Source organism: Sminthopsis crassicaudata, chromosome 4, assembly GCF_048593235.1.
Source record: "Sminthopsis crassicaudata isolate SCR6 chromosome 4, ASM4859323v1, whole genome shotgun sequence".
In the NCBI taxonomy this organism is placed as follows: Eukaryota; Metazoa; Chordata; class Mammalia; order Dasyuromorphia; family Dasyuridae; genus Sminthopsis; species Sminthopsis crassicaudata.
Window position 1 is genome coordinate 135,104,618 of NC_133620.1, and position 20,801 is coordinate 135,125,418.

Consider the following 20,801-nt stretch of genomic DNA (forward strand, 5'->3'; position numbering starts at 1 on the left):
GTTGCAAAATTAGGATTTATTATAAGTGTTAAATTTGTATACCTATTTTATGTATCTATATACCCAGGGAAATGTAAAACTTTCTTGGGATAAAAGGAGTTCATGAGTTGAAGAAAGTTGTAAGCCCTGGTTTAGATTAGTGATCTCCAAACTTTACCGAAATCTAAATGTAATTACATTTTAATAGTCTGAGGTAAGAAACAAAGAGAAGAGTTATAAAATTATTTTCAAATAGTTTTTTTTAAGTATATCTTATATCTCTCTGAAAAAATGCTATGCTTTAAATATTTGTATGAAAAACTCAATTATCTAGAATCATATAAATTAACTGATCAGCAGAAGAAATCATCTCCTGCAATCATATCTGAATGGTAATTTTATTGTGATTCTCCTTTCACCCATAACTTTTATATGCACTGAGGACCAATCAAATGGACACATAAAGAACACTTTATCAAATAAAATTTGGGGGATTGGGACAAACAAACCATTACACACATCCCACACATAGACCTCTTTCAATTTCCAAGCCAAAAATAATATAATATTTAAATTTTTTTGATGTATAATAATGAGAAAAGCATTAGAGAAACCTTAGTCATTTTCCATGGCTTTAAGCTCCACCCTCCTTCCCTTATTCCAGGCTTAAACAAAGTTCAGTGGGGCATCAAGCTGCCTGTTTTAAATTATAGTCTGTATTTTAAAATAGAATGCATGCACGACATGTTCCTAAAGCTAGAGGGTGGGAGTGTTATTCACTGAAAATTGAAGGCTTGTTGAGTCAATAATCTTCTTTCACAGAGTAACAATTTTCAGCTAAAATTTCTTGACCCAAACAAAAGAAAACAAGACCATTCAGTTATTTTACAACTCTGCAGAAAAGAGAAAAAGAAAAGAAAAGAAAAAAAAAAAATATATATATATATATATATATAAATTTTTTAAAAAGAGAGTTTTCTCAAATTCTATACTGTAAGCAAGAATAGCTAACTTCATTGTCAGGTAAAGTCTTCTAGGAACTATTTCTCTCCGTAACTTGACAGTCTGGATTTAACATATCCCAAAATAGCTACTTCCATTGTAAAGAACCATAAAAGCAAATACTCAGAGTCCACAATTACTATCATGAACTATAGCAGTATATATATCGCTCCCTCATTAAATAAAATAGAAACATTCCTCAAAAGGTGAATGTGAAGTGAAAATCTGCAAACTAAATTCTAGGTTCATCCTGATTTAGATGACATGAGGAGAAATACATTCCTGATAGTCAATCCATGAGCAATACTGGGAAAAGAAGTTGACTGTAAGGCATGTCAGTGGTGGTAGCCAAGGCAGGCAAAGGACAACACAAAGATAGAAAGAGGGAGGAGCTCTCTCTCCAGGCATCTCAGTGCTACATTCCAGGAACTGTAGTCATAGGAGTAGAAAAGCAGTGCAATAGGGAGAAAGGTTTTCTGTCTCTTCATACTAGTATATCTTTTTTTTTTTTTCCCTTAATTTCCAAAGAGAGAAAAAATATCAGACACAGATGTTCAAGACACTTCTACATTTGCGGTATTCACAGAGTGAATGTCATTTTTAAAATTTATTTTATTTTTTCCACTGTTTTTTTTCTTCTCTTAGCAAACCAAGACAGTACTTAGGGATTTCCCAGACTCTGTTGGTGGCTGTTCTTAACTCCACCTTGTCTGTGTTGTAAAGTCTTAAAACCAGGGCCAAAATAGCACAAGGAGACATGAACACTAGATAATACTTAATTTTTCATCTTCAGATAGATTATGTTAAATTTATGTCCTGTTTTATAAAATGTTATGAACATTTTATAACTATACATTTTATGTATAATATACATTATATATATATGTATGTAATATACAATAAAAATATACATTTTATAAATTTAAAAAATTGTGCCTGCTAACTTCATTGAAGACAGGCACTGTTAATTTAAATCAATCAAATATACACATTGATGACTATTTTATATATCCCCTCTAAAGTTAGTTTCTTTATTCTGTTACTATAACAGTACAGATCATTGCAAATTTTTAACTTTTTGGCTTTCTTTAAAAGCATTTTTTTTCTTGTTCTTATTCACTTGGACTGCACTAATTCACAGTCTAATCATTATAACTGGCTGGAAAATCCACTTTTGTCCAATCCAGCTTTTATTTAAAAAAAAAAAAAAAAGAAAGAAAAGAAAAAAAAAAAGCAGGCTCAATGAAAGAGTTGTGTAAACAAGATTGCTGGGGGCATGTTGAACCCATTTAAGGTTTTGTTGACTAAAAAAAAAAAAAAAAAAAAGAATTTTGGCATATCACTGGAATGCAAATGATACTGCTAACTACAAATAAAGATTACTTTCTTATTCATTAAAACAGGTCAAAAGAGCTTGCCTTAGAAACAGTCTCTAGGTATTTTAAGTTGCTGTATATATTGATTCTTATAAAGTATTCAGTATTTAAGAATTTATGCAAATGTAGATTGGTATGTCCAAAACCAAAGAATTTTTATTGTACAAAATGGTGAGAAATAGATGCTTCAATTAAATCATACTAACTAGTTAATCAAGCTGGTTATTTTTAACCAGACTGGTGAGGTGGTTAAAATGATTAAAAATAATCATTATAGCATATGTTTTTCAATACTCCCTCAAAATACTTTACATAGTTTGTAATATAATGCCATTTAAAAAGGAATTAAATGAGGAAAAACAAAGTCTACTTCAAGTTTCAATGAAAGATTTTTTTTAAAATCTACCCTTTGTATTAATCTTAAGGCCTCTAAAAGTCTCTTTTGAAAATGACAATTTTCTAAACATTCTCATCTAATATATAGTTTTTTATATCTTCTTTCAGAATAATATTCATCTGTTGCTTCCTTCAAGAAGCGTAATACCTATTTTATGTAATGTCCCATGAACAATCAAGCTCTCACTGTCTAAATATCCAAGATATTTGTCAACAAAGCACAATAAAAAGTTTACATTGAACTTTATGGATTATTGGCATCAGGATATCCCTAACAGATACAGAAAATGTAATAATTTTAAGTGCTTACTAAGATCTCTTTAAAATAAATAAATAAACACACACACACACACACACACACACACACACACACACACACACACACACACACACTTGGTGGCAATTCTCTCCAAAAGGAAAAAAATTAACTATTTTCAGAAATCAAGGAAATCAACAATTGTTGACAGTCATAAAAATATACCATTTTACTAAGTTAGAGGCCAACAGCTTTTAAATTTTAAAAATTAAAATTATTTTTATCCATAATTATGCAATCCTACTAACATTATATCAGCATAGAAATAACGAAAACATGAGTTAACAAAAGTGTTCTAAAAATCCAAAATTTAAACAAAGCATATCTTCCTAAGGAGATAGCCCTCCATTTCTTCAAGCACTTTAACTTAGCATCACTTTTAGGATGGAACCTTTCAGTGCATCTATTTTGGACATAGTCAAATCAAAATATCCTCCAATTCAAAAAACATAGAATTTTTTTAAAAGAAAATTGTCACAATTGTTTTGTTTTATGTAAAAAACAGCGTAGCTGAGAAGCTATATCTATAAGTATTCTTTTGAAGTAGAATATGAACTTCATACACAAAGAATTTATACAAAAAATATTTTTCTTCTGACCATATTTTGGTTCTTTCTAAATTTCAGAGTTCCATAAATTCTGACTATTTCTACCCAAATCCAAAGTGAATTCACTTTACAATAAGTTTTTAAGTTGTGAACTATAATGTACTAAGGGAATCCAATAGCTCATTTCATCACTGTTAGAAACACATAAACACATAATTAATAATAGGAGAATTAGTGGATCAGTATATATAGGATGGAGTAGATATATATATCAGTAGATATAGGTGAGTCAGAGATATAAAGCAGTGAACTTAAGTGACTGACCCAAACAGATATAACAATTAGGACTTAACTTAGATCTTTTGGACTCTCAAGCCAGCTAATGCTGTAGTAATGATAAAATATAATATTACATTTTTTGATCCAATTACTAATCCTAGCTTTCAACAAGGAAGACTGCCCTTACATAAAAACATGAAGATATTTTAATAGATAATCTCTTATTCTCCTAAGGTTTGCATATCTATTAAATAGAAAAAGACATATTAACCATGGCTCTGGAACAACATGAAAACAAGTATATCATTTAACTATTAGTCTTATATTAAACATGAGAAACTATATACCAAATTCTAAAACAGAACTTAATAAGCTACTAAAATTCAACACTAACTAAAAAGAGAATATAATAATGGAGCTTCATATGTATATACACACACACACACACACACACACACACACACACACATACACATACACACACACAAAATCAATACAAAAGATTAACTTCCTACACAGATTAATTTATTTTTAAAAAGCTAGTGAAGGGGAAAAAAATCTAAATATTTTGGCTTCTTATAAACAAGACATAATTCATGCCACAACTAAGAAAAAAACAAAGAAAACACTTAAGTCAAATATAGATGGTGGTAAGGGGGAGGAATTACAAACATATCTTCATGGAAGCACCTAGTTTTGTGTGATGTTTTTATAACAGTTTCAACTGTAATATATTGATTTGGAAGTATAGGGAATTATCTAGTATACATCTCTGGAAGCCATTGATATTCACATATGTTTCACTAAACATATAACCAAACAGTTATAGCAGGAAACATCCTTCCATCTAGTATAAGAAAATGGCAGACATTAGATGGCATCAGTGATTTAAATAATCATCAAAAATGAATGGTCACAGATTGACATAATTAGCATTTGGGGGAAAAAAAAAAAAAAAGTAAAAACTATGCAATGAATCTACAAATGACCTAACAGTATAATACTGTATGGATCAGTTTTGGGTAGCTAAAACATTACATTTCCATAAGCTAACTAATATGGGTTTGTTGAAAACTAAAACAGACAAAATTAGAAGGGAAGCAAACTGGGAAAATATTTTTACATTCAAAAATTCTGATAAAAGCCTTATTTCTTTTTCTTTTTTGCTGAGGCAACTGGGGTTAAGTGACTTGCCTGGGGTCACACAGATAAGAAATGTTAAGTGTCTGAAGTATGGTCTTTGACCCAACAGTGTTACTTCTGGGCTTAGATCCCAAAGAGATCTTAAAGGAGGGAAAGTGACCGCAGCCCTTTTTATAATGGCAAGAAACTGGAAACTGAGTGGATGCCCATCAATTGGAGAATGGCTGAATAAGTAATGGTATATGTATGTTATGGAATGTTATTGTTCTGTAAGAAACGACCAGCAGGATGATTTCAGAAAGGCCTGGAGAGACTTACATGAAATAATGCTAAGTGAAGTGAGCAGAACCAAGAGAACATTGTACACAGCAACAAGACTATGTGATGATCAAGGCTCTCTTCAACAGTGAAATGATTGATGGCAGTTCCAATGGCTTATGATGAAGAGAGCCATCTGTACCCAGAGAGGACTGTGGGAACTGAGTATGAATAGCATTTTAATTTCTTTTGTTGTTGATTGCTTGCATTTTGTTTTCTTTCTCATTTTTCTTTCTTTCTGATCAGATTTTTCTTACATAGCAAAATAATTGTATAAATATGTATGCTTATACTACTTGAACAACCAATGACTCTGGTTGATTTTGCCTAAACCTAATTCTATAATCACAAGATTGTAGATTTAAAGTAGAAAGAGACCTGAAAGATCATATAGAGCAATCCATTAATTTTATAGATGAAATAATTAAGAGCCATAAAGATGAATTAGCTGGTCAGAGAACAAATAAATGAGTAGGGGTGTGGACTTAAACTCAGTTCTGACCTAAAATCTAGTATGCTTTTTCAAATAATAATAGACTACACAAGCAAAAACCCTCCAAATAAGTATTGATAAATAGAGGGTCGTATGCAGGATCCTAAAATTATTTTAAAATAAACAAACACATGAAATACAATGGAATTTTGCCATAATAGAAAATTATATAGGAATATAATGATATAAAGAAGTGACTTAAGATTTGTCAGGAAAAAAAAATACACACACACACACACACACACACAAGTATGTATACATTCCAGTGTCAGAGTTAAAATATATGGAGAAATAAGGTATAAGAAACAGTATATACACACAGGGGAAAGAGAACTGAATCTGAACTAAGGAAGCCCTTGACTTGAATTCTATCTCCAGTACTGATTAACTATAGAGCTTGAATAAGTTAAGTAGTATCTTTTAGCCTCAGATGGGAGTTTCCTCCTCTGTCATGAAGAAACTGGACATAAGACTTCTAAGATCACCTTCAGCTTTAAATCTATGACCCTATGAATATAAAAGTCACTTACCATTTTGGAAAATATGGTTTCAGCATAGACAAGCTAGCTAGTTTTCATAAGAACCAAAAAAATAAAAAAATAATTATTATTTGCTTTAGAACCACTCAGAAAATTGTACCTTTAAAATTCTGTTTTCCAAAAAAGATTATTGTATTAAATCTAACCAACAGGATATATACATTCAGAATGAGCCAATATCTTTTATTAAAAAAAAAAAAAAAAAAAACAAACCTATGACAAACACATACTAAAGATCTCAAATACAATACAAATATGAATAACCTAAAAATTTGAAATGCTAAACAGTTTACAAGGACTATGAATTATTAAATGAAAACAATTAATCAATAATGAACGTTAGCAGCTCCCTCTTTAAAATACTGGACATAGAGATAGAAGTATTCAAGAATAAGGAGGGTAATCAAGCAAACTTCCCATAGCAGAGCTTTTCAATTATTTAATCTGTTATAACAGTTCATTTCCTCATTAGCTGTTCTTTACAGTTGGTTGTCAACCATCATTTACGAAACCCTTAATCTAAGAACAGGAGAAAAGAGGATTTTAAAACATATTCAATAACTGCAAAATATAAAAGTGATTACATAAAAAACATTTGCATGATGCAAAACACTTTTGTCAACTTGTACAAAACACATAGTAGCGAATAAGAATTCTCTGCAAACCAGCTACAGCACAGACAACTAGTTCAACAAAAGAAAATTCACTGAGAAATAATATATAGCATAGGACAAAAATAGGTCAGAAAAAATAAAGAAGTTTTGCAGTCCATCCTAGGAAGCCATTAAAATTTCATAAAACAATTTCTTAATATTCAGCAAAGATCACATTTGATCAACAAAAGCCTTAAAAAACTTGGAAAATGCAATAACCAGGCATATGCCTATTCAAACCACCAACTAACTTCTAATCACAGTCAAACAACTAGAGAGTCAAGAAAATATTCTGAAAATATAAACATTCCATTAATTTTTCAGACGTGAAACTGTTAGAGGTAGCAAAAATATATGCAAAACAGAAGATCTAAACAAAATTTAAACCATGTAAACCATTTAAACCAAAATTTCAAACCACTTACCTATCTCCTACAATGCTAAGTGAGTATTATTAATTCAAAAATATGTAAGAAAAGGTAGAATATGTGTTTAACAACTATCTCATTACCAATGTTTATCCTTGACTATTCATAAACTAATACATTATTTCTTGGTTCACTCATCCCTGAGGCTCAAATAAAAACAAATGGTATCCAGCTTTTTAGTTAATTTCCATCCTTTGACAATCATTTTTAATGGAGTTTATGAGCCATACTGATTGTTCTATGAATGTAGCAGAATATTTTTAACAAAAAATCTTAACTAAGAAACATGCCTTTTTATCTTCCAGATTATATGAAATTGAAATAAATCAAGTAGAGATAAAATTGCCTAAAAGGATAATCTGAAACTAAAAGAAAATTTACTAATTTAAGAGTTTCAAAGGAATAATCTAATAACACACTGAGTTTTGTGCAAACATGCCAAGTGAGTGCATACTTACTGTATTTCACAAATTTTTCATATTTATTAGTAAAAGAAAAAAACTTCCATTGGATTAAAAAAAAAATTGGATAAGATAAATGAGCCATTCTCCCATTATTAAAAGGTTTAAAAGAGCTAAAACTTTAAAGAATGCTTTAATGTTTTATGTCATCATTTAGAATTAATGAAATTGGGGAGATGAAGGGGGGGGGAAAGAGGTTGAGCATAGAACGGGGTGGGGATATTTATCTGTGTGTCTGTGTACAAAGTGAAAAGCAACTTGAAACAGCAAATCAGCAAAAAAAAAAAAAAAAATTGTATAATGAAAATGCATTTTTCTTTTATTGAATATGACCAATGATAGGAAAATCAGCAACTAAAATAATTACCAGTGAGAGTTCATTGAAGAAAAACTATCATCAGAATTAATGGTAATTATTTAATGGTATCTGCCTTCTTTAAAAAAAAAAAAAAAAAAAAAAAAAAAGCCCTTTGAAAAGAAATACTCTGTAAAACTCCAAAAACAGATTTCTAATTCAAGGGTTTCTTCTTATCTCTCAAATTAGCATAGACGCAATCAACAATGGCTCATTTTTCAATACATTAATTACATTTCCAGAACAGGCAGATTAATGTCTTACTGGTAAACTTGATGGTCTTTCTTGCTGTATTAGGCTCAAGTCTTCATGGTTAGGCTTTCCTGGTGCCATAGAAGGTTGAGATCTAGTTCCATAGCCTTCCTGAGACATGTCCTAAATAAATACAAAACCAAAGAAACATAAATCTCTCTCATTGGGTAATGACATAATTGGTAAATTAGAAAATAATGTGTTTTTAAATGTGTATACTGACAAGTTTTATTTTGGCAAAATCCTATATATGACATGCCTATTATGACTTCCAACATTTTATTTTTTTTAAATGAAAAATGGTCAAAGATCTACTCAACAATAGTATACAATTTAATTATGAGAACAAATAAAATTACATAAGATTTGGGCTATGCAAAAGAATAAAAGAACTGTAACCAAACTCTCCAATAACTCTTAAAGTCATATCCTATGACTAAATATTAATTTAGATAGATTATCCTGTAGTATTTCCTCTGAAAAACATTAGCATAATCAGCAACTTCAGCAACTCGTTTTGTTACTCATTTGTCTTCCATAATCCCTGCCTGAAATACCATTATAAATAATTATTAAGCTCACAGTGTCCTCAATATTTAACGTGCACGCGTGCGCGCACACGTGCACACACACCCACACATAATGTACAGAACTATTCCTTTTTAATTAGCAGTGTTTTTAAGCATTGCAGAGGAAAATAAGGGTGCTGGGATTCAGGTAGGTCTCATAAATTTGTTACAACATAACCTTATTCTAGTCTTACATGTCCTCAAACATTTTTACAAAGGTATGATATATGGTTTAAGCCCTTTGCTAAAACAATGTTATGCAACCCAGAGTACAATAATGTCTAAAACTTACTTTATATTAGCAAATTCCTGCTCATTACAGATCTCTAGCTGAAGAACAATGCCAAAACACTAAATATTTATTTCGTATTACCGCCATTTACACCTGAAGTCAAGGAGGAGGGCAGAATGTGAAATACTCATTATAGCACGTCTAACTGGCACTGCAACTTGAAGAACCAGTTTCTGATTATGGAGATGAAAAAGGGAAAGAAAACATCACACCTTAAAAGTTTCTGTCCCCCGTCTCCCAAACAGTTCAGCTCTGTGAAATGAAACACATTTTATATCTCCCCCTTTCCAATTTTCATGTCACTTAAATATTGTTTATAAAGATAATATTTTTCAGCTAAAATTTTATAAAAAGCTTCTCCATGCCCCACCCCTTTTTCATACAGTACACACACTTTAAATTACATAGCTTCTTTAAAAAGAAGGTAATTGCATCCAAGAAACTCTGGCCCAAATAGCTACACTCCTCAGAATAAAAACTCTACTAAATTAGACTTAACTAGTTAAGGTATTGCTACAGTAAAGATTAATCCAGACATACCAAATAAACAATAAAATTCTATATTCAACCATTTCTCCTTCAGAATAAAACAGTATAGATGTTGATTAGGAGACAAATCAGAATAAAAAATCACAGTTGAGTGTTAAAAATTTACCGCTTTCCTTGCATCATAACTAAATTACTTTAGATTCTTTAGCATTAGACTGACAATAAAGTTCCATATCATGAGCATACATATGTCAAGTAAAATCAAGGGATACTTAAAAGGGCAACTTCTCAATCTGGCTATCAACAGAGGGTAACAATTAGTCTCACTGGTGAGAAAAGCTGATTGCTAAATGATTATCACTCTTCTCCCACCCCAAAACACACACACACACACACACACACACACACACACACACACACACACACACACACACACACACACACACTCCTTCCCAATCCCATATTTCCACTTGTAACAGCCCTCCCTGCTGTGTAGACCAGCAGGTTCCTGTGGATTAACATCTAAGGCTTAAAATCAACAGAAGGCACAAGGCCTCCATTCAGTAGACTTCACCCTATTACAAAAGCACATAAAGGTGCAAAAGACAGCTTCACAATAGGCAAACAAATGAACAAACCTCTGCTTTCCCCCCCCCCCTCTCTCTCTCACACACACACACACACACACACACACACACACACACACACACACAATGTCTAGTGACAGCACAGACCCTTATAATAAACTTCATCTAAAGAAACAGTAGCAACAGATTTGCCCTATGTCCAATCTTTAAACTTCATTTTTATTCCCTATTCATAACTAAATAAATTCCAGCTTTCTAAGAGAATTTGAGAAAAAAAGAGCATTACAAGAGGAATCAGAACAAATTGAAATTTAGATGCTGTCCTTTCAGACACAAGATTACCCCCTCACTAAACTGACAGAATATGGAAGACATCAGAGTATATTCCTGAGACATTAAAAATGACATTTCATGCTTTCAAAATTCAAAATAATTAGCTCCTTCCAAAACTGCCAACACTCTAACTGCCAAGAACATTTTAGATAGTGCATTCAGAAATAAAGCCAACAAAATAAATTTCATGAGAATGACCCAAAGTGGAATTTAAGTACTGATTAGGTATTGGGAGTCTGGTCTCCCTCAAGATAATTAGCTCAAAATTAAAGATTAAATTAAGACAATATAGGAGAACACTGATGTGATCAATAATACCAAGTGAAATCATAGCCTTAACCCCTCACTATCAAATGTTTCCACAGAAATCATAATTTTATTAACGGTCTGTAATTTTTTTCTCTCCTCTCTAGTTGGGGAATACATATACATGAACAAATACTACATATGAAACCAAGTCAGAAACAATGACTCTTAATACTATTTTAAAATGTAGAAATCCAAGGCCATCTTTATGTTAGGGCTTATTTATTTTGTATGTGATATGTGAGAATATTGATAAATGAGCACAAACAAATAAAGCACAAATGTGACACAACATATGACATCTTATCTACTCCTAACAGCCTAAAGTTTCCATTCAGTCAGTCTTTCTATTCCTCACAGTACCTACAATAGTGTATGCACACACACACACACACACACACACACACACACTCAACAATTACTTGTTGAACAACTCAAGAGTAACAATCAACTGAGATGGAAAGAATTCTTTAAATAAAAAAAGCATCTTTACAAAGATTTGAATGAGTTCATCAGCAAAGACAAAGAAAATGTTGTTTTCAACACACAGAAAGGCACATACAAAACAGAATGATAAACTATTATAATACAGAAATAGAATACTACCAAGCTTGTGTAATGTAGTTTTTACTTTGAGGGTTTTTTTTTTTTTAAGCAAAGTAATTTCTCTCTTCATTTCATCAACAAACTTGCAAATTCATGATCACTCACAACAGCTTTCATAAGCATGCTTTTTATGAATTAAAAAGAAAATGTTTTAAACAAACTAGAAGTGTGAAAATAGTACTCCCAAATGAGATGGTTAAGAATTTTTAGAGAATAAACATAATTTAAGAATTGGGAGAGAACTCTGGCTATCAAGCCATCCATCTCATATATGAAAAGAATCCCCAATATAGAACATCCAATCAGTGGGTAACTCCTTACATATTCCAACCTATCACTCTGAAGTTAAAGATCAAGTTTAATCTCTCCTGCATAGGACAGCCATCAAATACTTAAAGAAGCCTATCATGGTTTCTTCTGAATTCCGGTTCCTTAGATAGATGCAAAGAAATTCAAGGACCTTCACAAGGCTGGCTGTCCACTACTGGATATTCTACAGCTTATGAAAGTTCTGCCAAAATTGTGCTGTCCAGAACACAATGCATGAGACCTGACAAGGGGAAAGTACAGTTGTCACCTTACTGAAAACAGTGTTCCTCTTAATTTTGGGTTTGCTGATATCTTAAAAGCTTGCAATTCACCATTTGCAAAGCAATATGGAATTATCAAAAATAAAGTGACGAATGTGTTCATATACTTTGAACCAGAGACTTCATTATGGGGCTCATACTACAAGAATTCATCAATAATAAAGTCCCCATAAGCCCCAAAATACTTACTACAATAGTTTTTGTGTTGCCAATAATTGGAATTAAAGTACATATTCATTGGGCAATAGCTAAACAAATTGTGATTCGTGAATGTAATAGATTATTGAGTAAGAAGAAACAATGTGAGGAATACAGAGAAATTATAAAGGGACCAATATGAACTGATGGTTCAATATACACAAAAACTACAAACAATATAAGTGAAAAGAAATATCACCAAAAAATCAAAATTAAATGTAACAAAATAGTAAAGATACAGAATGAATTGAATAAAGAAGGATGAGGAGACATTTCCATCTACCCACAGGTATTACATATTATGCATGTTTTCATACTTATTTGATATATCTGTTATTGCTATTTTTATTTCCTCTTAAACATTATTTGTCATATGGGATGACTCTCTGGAAAGGGGAAGGGAAAGGGGAAGAAGAGGATTACCTGGAATAACTGGTGAATAAAAGAAGCAGAACATATCAATAAATGCTTTTTTAAAAACAAACAACAACAACAAAAAAGCTTGCAATTCATCAAAGCCCTCATCTTGATTTTAAAACTTCTGCCTATGTTCCATTTTGTACTTAGGGAACAGATTTTTAATACCAAAATATAAATCTATTTACTGAATTTTATCTTATTAGAGTTTATTGCTCTAGTCTTACAAAATGCTTTCAGAGCCTAACTTTATCATTCATTCTGCTAGCTACACTTCCCAACTTGATGATGAATAAACCATCCTTATCCAAATCAGTGATAAAAATTAAAGAATACAGATCTCTGGAGACATCCTTTCACATTGACACTGCATTATAAAAACATTTCTTTTATTCAGCTACCCAACTAGTTCTGAATTCATCTAACAGTATTATCATCCAATTCATATCACTCTATTTTCTCCCTAAGAATATTATGAAATAATTTAACAAATTTAACAAAAGTTTTATTAAAAGCTAAGGAGTCAGTTGGGTGGTACAGTGGATATACCAATATGCCTGGAGTTAGAAGTCTCATTTTCCTGTGTTCCAATCAGGCCTCAAATACTTATTTGTGTTATCCTGGGGACAAATCATTTACCCCCTTTTGCCTCAATTTCTTTATCTGTGAAATGAGCTGGAGAAGGAAATGGCAAACTACCACAGTATCTTTGCCAAGAAAACCCCTAGAAAAGGGTCACAAAGAACCAAAACACAATTGAAAACAACTCAATGACAAATACATAATTTGTTAAATATCTAAACATATATACAAGATTCCTTTATCTACTAACATAGTAATCCTTTTTAAAGGATTTATTTAAGAAAAGTAGCTTATAAAAGAGCATAACCTATTCTAGTTGAAGCCATGCTAGCTCTTTGCAGTCACTGCTTTTCTAGCTAAATCCTAGTCAACCATATCTTTAATAATCTGTTCTAAAGTTTCCCAAGAATCAAAATCAAGCTTTCTGGCCTATGGTTTGCAGGTGCCCTCACTGAAAATCAGGACATTTTCACTTTAACAATGTGTAGTACCTTTTTTCAAATCCAACAAAAATGGCTAAGTAATCATATTTGCCAAGTTTTTAGGAACAATTCTTTAGTCAAATAAAAAATATATTTACTTTAATTTCAGGAAAGATACAGCTAGCAGAAGACATAATGGATTTGCAAGGTAGAATGTAAAAATATATATATATATATTTGATTTTAGATGTAGATTCTTCTGGGAAGTAACTTGAATTCATCAAGGGTCGCTAAGCATTCTCATACTGTCTTCTGCAAAGCTAATAAATTTCCTATAAGACATTTTTGTTCTGTTCTTTTCAGTGTAAAGGTTCTGTCCTTTTCAGAGAAAAAAAAAAAAAAAAAGGTGGAAAATGACCATCTGTGCCATAATCTCATCTCCAAATACCAAGAATAGTTCTTATGTCTTTTTTGATCATCTTTTTTACCCAGGAATACCTAATTTGTAACAAAGTCTTATATAATTCAATCAACAAAGAAAATCTTTAAATAGTCAAATAAAAATTATCTTCACTTCCCAATTTTAAGAAAAGATGTGACTAGCCAAAGATATAATGAATGTGGGATTAATGAAGTTGAATGGGGGAGGGGAGAAGAGCACACTGCGTAGGGAGAAATCATTCTATTTTAGATACCATTTTCTATTAACATTGGTTAAGATTAAATTTAAACTTTAATCGCATCTGAATTTCAATAAAATGCAGAAAGAATCAGGATCACTACAGCAATAATCATATTTAACAAGTAAATGAGATTCAGAAATAGAAATGGATCAAAACTGGAAGATGAAATATCCGGGAAGAGAGGGTCCTGAGAGAAAAATCTCACAATAAAATTTCATTTTTGAATCCTTATCCTAGTCACTAGATTAAGATAAAATGCCTAAGTGCCTCAGCCATATTGGAAAAAAAAAAACCACCCCAAAACAAAAAAACATACTATAGTTCAGAAGTTCATTCAGTAACTATCTTCCAGAAACAGATAGACAGAATTAAGTAGGTGGTGACAAGGGGATAGATGCAATAGTATGTAGAATATCATATAAAAATATGATAGACAATAACAATTCATGGAACTCATCTTGAAAGTGTATTGAAGACATGAGAGTGGTTAGCAGGAGGTTTGGAGGAAAGAGCACATGTTGGCAGAAAGCCTTGAAGATAGTGAAGATTTTATGTTTGCCACAAAAAGCAGTTTCTTGAGCAAATCCACATGATAGTGAAAAGTATTTAACAGAAATTTTAATACTTATGTATAAAATGTAAACTGATGGAAAAAGTGATCAGAGGGTACAAGCCTGATAGTTACAATAATGCTTTGTTGGTTTTTTTTTTTTTGTTTGTTTGTTTTGTTTTGTTTTTTAACTGACTAAAATGCTTGCCAAATACTTTAATAAATGATTCGGGGATTATGGGTCAGGAAGAAAGAGGTTGTGAAAATAAATTTATTTTAAAATAAAATAATTAAAGTAATCATAAAACTGACCATAGAGACAAAGAATTGATTGGGGAGAGAGGGGGGAAGAAGAAGAGAGATTTTTTTTTTTTTAATCTAATTCAGGAACAAAAAGCAATACTAGATACATAGAAGAAAATATAACTCATAACTTTAAGTGTGAATGGATTAAACAATCCAAACAAACAAAAAGCCTGATAGACTGGAATTAAAAAAAAACCTCTAAATCTTTATTTTTAAAAATAAACTTCTCAAAAGCAAAAATATAAACAGAACAGAAATTAGAGGTTAAAACAAAATTTAATTGACATCAGGTAATCCAAAACAGTAAGAAATTCAATCATGTTATTGAAGAAAACAAAAGAAAACAAAACAAAAATTCACAATAACAGATAAACAAGGCAATAACAGGGTGTTGAAAGGAACACAGCCAATCAATCAATATTGATACTAAACTTGTATGCTCTAAATGCCATATCTAAACAACAAAAAGTAAAAAAGTTTTTTAAAAAGTAAAAAAAGTGAAGAAAAGAAGAATACATAGATGGTTACAATAATATTAGAAGACTTTAAAGTTCCTATCTCAGAATTGAACAAATCTAAAAAAATAAAAATAAAACAAAAGGGAAAATATGAAACTAAACAAATAGTGGATCAATTAGAACTAAAAGACTTATAAAATTCTGTAGATGGGAACAATAAAGAACATAGATATTTCTTAATCCCTGATAAAATTTTTACAGAAATTGGTCATTACAAATTCTTTAAGATGAAAATGTTTTTTTTTTTTTTAATTATGTGATACTAATACTATAGACAGCTTCCAATAAAAGCAAACCTCTTCAACCAATGAAGATCAATGCTTGCTTTACAATTTGTAATCTTAGAGTTTGGAATACTGAAAGTTTCAGTGAGAACTGACTGTTTTAGAGCAAGGGTGGAAAGCAACCATCAAGGGAAAAAAAGCATTTACTTGCTAGTTTTAAAAAAAATAAAATAATAAAAAAAAATAAAAAACTGCTGTGAATAAGAAAATTTTAAACTAAAAAGGTAAAAATATATTCTGTTGTGAAACAATTTATCATATATGGAAAAAACACACACACACACACACACAAAAAAAAAAAAAAAAAAAAAAAAAAAAAAAAAAAAAAAAAAAAAAAAAAACAAATAGACCCAAACCACAGCAGTTATTTGAATTCAATGAGGGGGAGAGGGAGTCAGAAAACTACTTATAAGAGTCAAATGCATATACAAATCAAAGAACAAAATATTGGAATAAACAAAACAAATGATCTTGAAAAAATATCATTAGGATGTGGTAGAACTAAAATCATGATTGGAATATACTGAGAGAGGTGCAGGTGGTTCAAAAAGAAAAACATGTATGTATGTATGTATGTATGTGTTACATTTTTATAACACTTGAAAAGTCTTCCTATATGGATTCTAAATAGAGCTCTCTAATTTAGTTTCTTAAGAGTTCTGATGTCCTCAATGATTTAGAATAAGGTAAAAATGCTATGATGAACAAATTTGTAGATTTAAAAAAGTTAAAAGGGATAGCATATTCATTAGATTAGAGAAATAAGATCAGAAAAAGTCCTTAAAGACTAGAATAATGAGTTAGAATTAGAGAGAAATATATTCTAAGACTTGGATTCAAAAAGAAATCTCTAATCAAGCAGGAAAAGGAGCTGAAAATTCTAAAAAGCAATTCATTTTTAAAAAGTTCAATGTACATCAGCATATGCCTGCTCCAGAACTGGTCTCAATCAAAACTGTTTAGAATGATAGAGATAATACTCTGATCTGACCAGATTCCTTTCTATGTCATGTTTTAGGAAGGTAACTATAAGAAGGTAACCACAATCTACTTGAAACCAAACCATACAAGGAACTGCTGAGTATACTCATACTCAGCAGTATGATTAGTCTAGGAGGAAAATAAGTTTTAAAATGAATATTTGTCCTTAAATATTTGAAGGAATATCATATGGAAGAGAGATTACATTAAACTTCTGTACAGTTCTATAAAATCAAACTAAAGCCAATGGACAGAAATTGCCAGTCAGAAGATTTCTGCTATATATAAGGAAAAATGGCTAGTAATGGGAGCTGTCCAAAAACTAAACAAATGAGCTGTCGTAGGTAAGAAATGGGTCACAGGAAAATGTAAGGTAAGAGAAGAGGTATAAAAAGTGTTTGTTAGAAAAGTTGTAGAAAAGATTCATATACTGAGTCGTAACTAGACTAGATAATCTCTAACGGCCTTTCCTGTTCAGTAAATCTATTTAAAAATCAGATGTACGATTGAGCCATTCCTGAACACTAGTTTTTCATTTCTAGAAAATAAATTAAGTGATAAAAAATGTTATAACCATAGAGTACCTTATATTTATTTTATTTTTTATTTTAAAAAATCTTTTGAGAGGGGAGACAATGAAGATTAAAATAACTTGCTCAAAGTTACAGAGCAATTAAGTGTCTGAGTCTGGATTTGAACTAAGATCATCCTCACTTTAAGGTCTATACTTTATCTCTAGCAGCCCCTATTTTTTTATTTAACTTTCATTATGAATTTGCCTTGTCTCCCCAATTACACTATAAACTGCTTCAAGGAAATGTCATGATCATATATTAGTTTAATACTAATGAATGTCTAGCATACTGTTAGGAATTTTAAAATATATTTGCTGAATAAAAATGGGGAGGAAGAGGAAAAGTTTATGTATAAATCACAAAATATCTAGAAATTTAAATACCATAGAACTATGAAAAAAAATACAAATACAAAGCTAAGTATCATTAGAGTTTATTTTTCTTTTTTTGTTCAGGATTTTTTACACAGTTATCCTGAAGAAATATTTTAACATCTTTCCCCCTAATAAACATTCAATGAAGTGAGTGGAAAGAATTCTCATGAAATAATAGGTCATTTTGTGTATGAACTGTTTTAAAAATTAGCTACTATTAAAAACTCACTTGACAGGGAAATAAGTTATTAAGATTTAAGAAATAACATATGCATGGATAATTTTTCAACACTGACCCTTGCATAGCCTTGTGTTTCAGATTTTCCCCTTCTTTACCCCACCCCACCTTCTCCTAGATGGCCATCTAGCCAATGATCGTATCATATACCAAGATAACCTCCAAAAAGATAATATAACTTCAAATATAAATGATGGTATACAAACAAAGCAGAGGAGAAAGGAAAAAATCAAATCCAGAAAGAAACAGGAGACAAATGCTAAATACTGGGGGAACTACAGGCAAGCAACTATGTACTATACACAGCAAACATACATGAAACTTGGAACTAAGTGCAGGAAACTACAGTTGATCCCATACTATTGGCTTATACCTCAAGGAAAGAAGGAAAGAACTCTTATGTAATAGACAATATTATACAGTTACCTCTCTGTTGGCAAAGGTCTGGCAACAAAGGGAATACTCATCAATTGAGGAATTATGGTATCTGAATATAATGTAACAATAGCATTAAACAACAGGTTCTCAAGAGAAATCTTTGAAGACATAATCTGATACAAAATAAAAGAAGTGGAAGTAAAATAACTGATACAAAAATTGTAGTATAATACAAAGACAAACAATTAAGACAAGAAAGTTGATCATTGCAATGACAAGTATGGACTTCAGAGGAATGATAGTGAAGCATCCTATTTACACCATCTGATGGAAAGATGACAGGTGACAAGACAACAGGTAAGAAAACAAGGGAATTCAATGCTGAAGTGGAAAGACAAGTGCATTTACCATTACTGGTGGAGCTGTTCAACTGATACAACCATGATAGGAAAATAAATAGGAGGGGGCAGAGAGGTGGCGCAGTGGACAGAGCACCAGCCCTGAATTCAGGAGGACCAGAGTTCACAATCTGATCTCGGACACTTAACACTTCCTAGCTGTATGATCCTGGGCAAGTCACTTAACCCTAGCTTCAGGGGGGGAAAAAAAAAAAAAAAGGAAAAAAAAATAGCCAAATCTTGAGTACCAGAGACTCCATAGCTATGTACATACTCCAAGAAGGTGAATGATAAAAGGAAAGGTCCAAAATATTTATAGCAGCACTTTTTGTGGCAGCAAAGAACTGGAAACCAAATCAATAACCCTCAACCAGAAAACTTCGAAACGAAATTGCAGTTCGTGAATGTAAAGAAATAGTTCTGCTCCATAAGAAACAACAAATATAAAGAACATAGAGAAGCATTAAAAGAGTCACATAAACAGTTAAAAAATTATGTAAACAGACTCAGGAAAAAATATGAAATTACTTAGATAAAATAATTAATAATGTAAGTGGAAAGATTTACTACAAAATAATTGAAATTGAATGCTACTAAATTATAAAACAAGTTAAGCTACCAAAATGAGATATAATAAGATGTTTCTTCCCTTTTCTAGCAAACCTCAAATCTTTAAAAAAAAAAAAAAAAAAAAAAAATTGGAGTAATGTATGTGGAGTAAAATAAAACATCAAGTTCTTTCAAAACAATTTTTGGGGCAAATTTTTTCCTTGTATTTTCTTTTCTTTTTGTTCAAAATTCTTGTTATAGGACAAAGCTTTTTTTATAAATATAAATATAATTTTTATATATGCAATGCCTCTTAGCCCAAGAAATCTTTATGCAATCCCACATGTAGAATTATATAAAATAAATGTACAAATCAAATGTTTACTGAAAATAAATCATAACTTCACAACTCCCCACATTCAATCATGCAACCTATCACAGTTTAAAAAGCTTTGTTATAGGGAATAACTCTCTAAGACAATAAAGCCAAAGGAACATAGAAAATCAAAGAGATATTTTTTCAAAAATAAAACCATAAAGCATCATCATCACCATCACCACTCTCACCACACAAAAAAATTATTGGCTTAAATTTGACCTATATTTCCCAGTCTGGAAATTTCAGAAGATACTCACAAATTCCATGTCTGACCAACACATGAGAATTAAAATTTGCTGATTCTGACCAGGGAAAGTTTACCTTTCCTTAGGCAATCTGATGTCTCTTCCCTACATTGCAGTTCAAAACTTTCAAGCTCAAGAAATCTGTCAGCCTCAGCCTCACAGGTACCTAGAATGTCCGAAATATGTGTGGACATTATCATTAACTCTACATGCCAAAAAAAAAGGAGTTTCCTTATAAAGACACTTGAGTGGTCTGCCATTTCCTTCCTAAGTGTGCCCCACTTTAGAGATAAGAAACTGAGGCAAATGGATATTAATTGACTTGCCAAAGGTCACAAAAGTAATTAAATGTCTGAAGCCAGATATAAATTCAGATATTCCTGACTCCAAGCTCTATCCAATGTATCAATTATG

The 20,801-nt window shown here is 31.2% G+C and overlaps 1 protein-coding gene across 9 annotated transcripts in view; it reads right to left on the reverse strand.

Moving 5' to 3' along the window:
- The window catches only part of ARID1B (AT-rich interaction domain 1B), a 523,204-nt gene that overhangs the window by 314,709 nt on the left and 187,694 nt on the right, over nt 1-20,801 (reverse strand). For all 9 annotated transcript variants that reach the window (XM_074309447.1, XM_074309444.1, XM_074309443.1 and 6 more), the window contains exon 4: nt 8,551-8,661. In XM_074309447.1, coding sequence (XP_074165548.1) covers nt 8,551-8,661 — 111 coding nt within the window. The remainder of the gene's footprint in view (nt 1-8,550; nt 8,662-20,801) is intronic.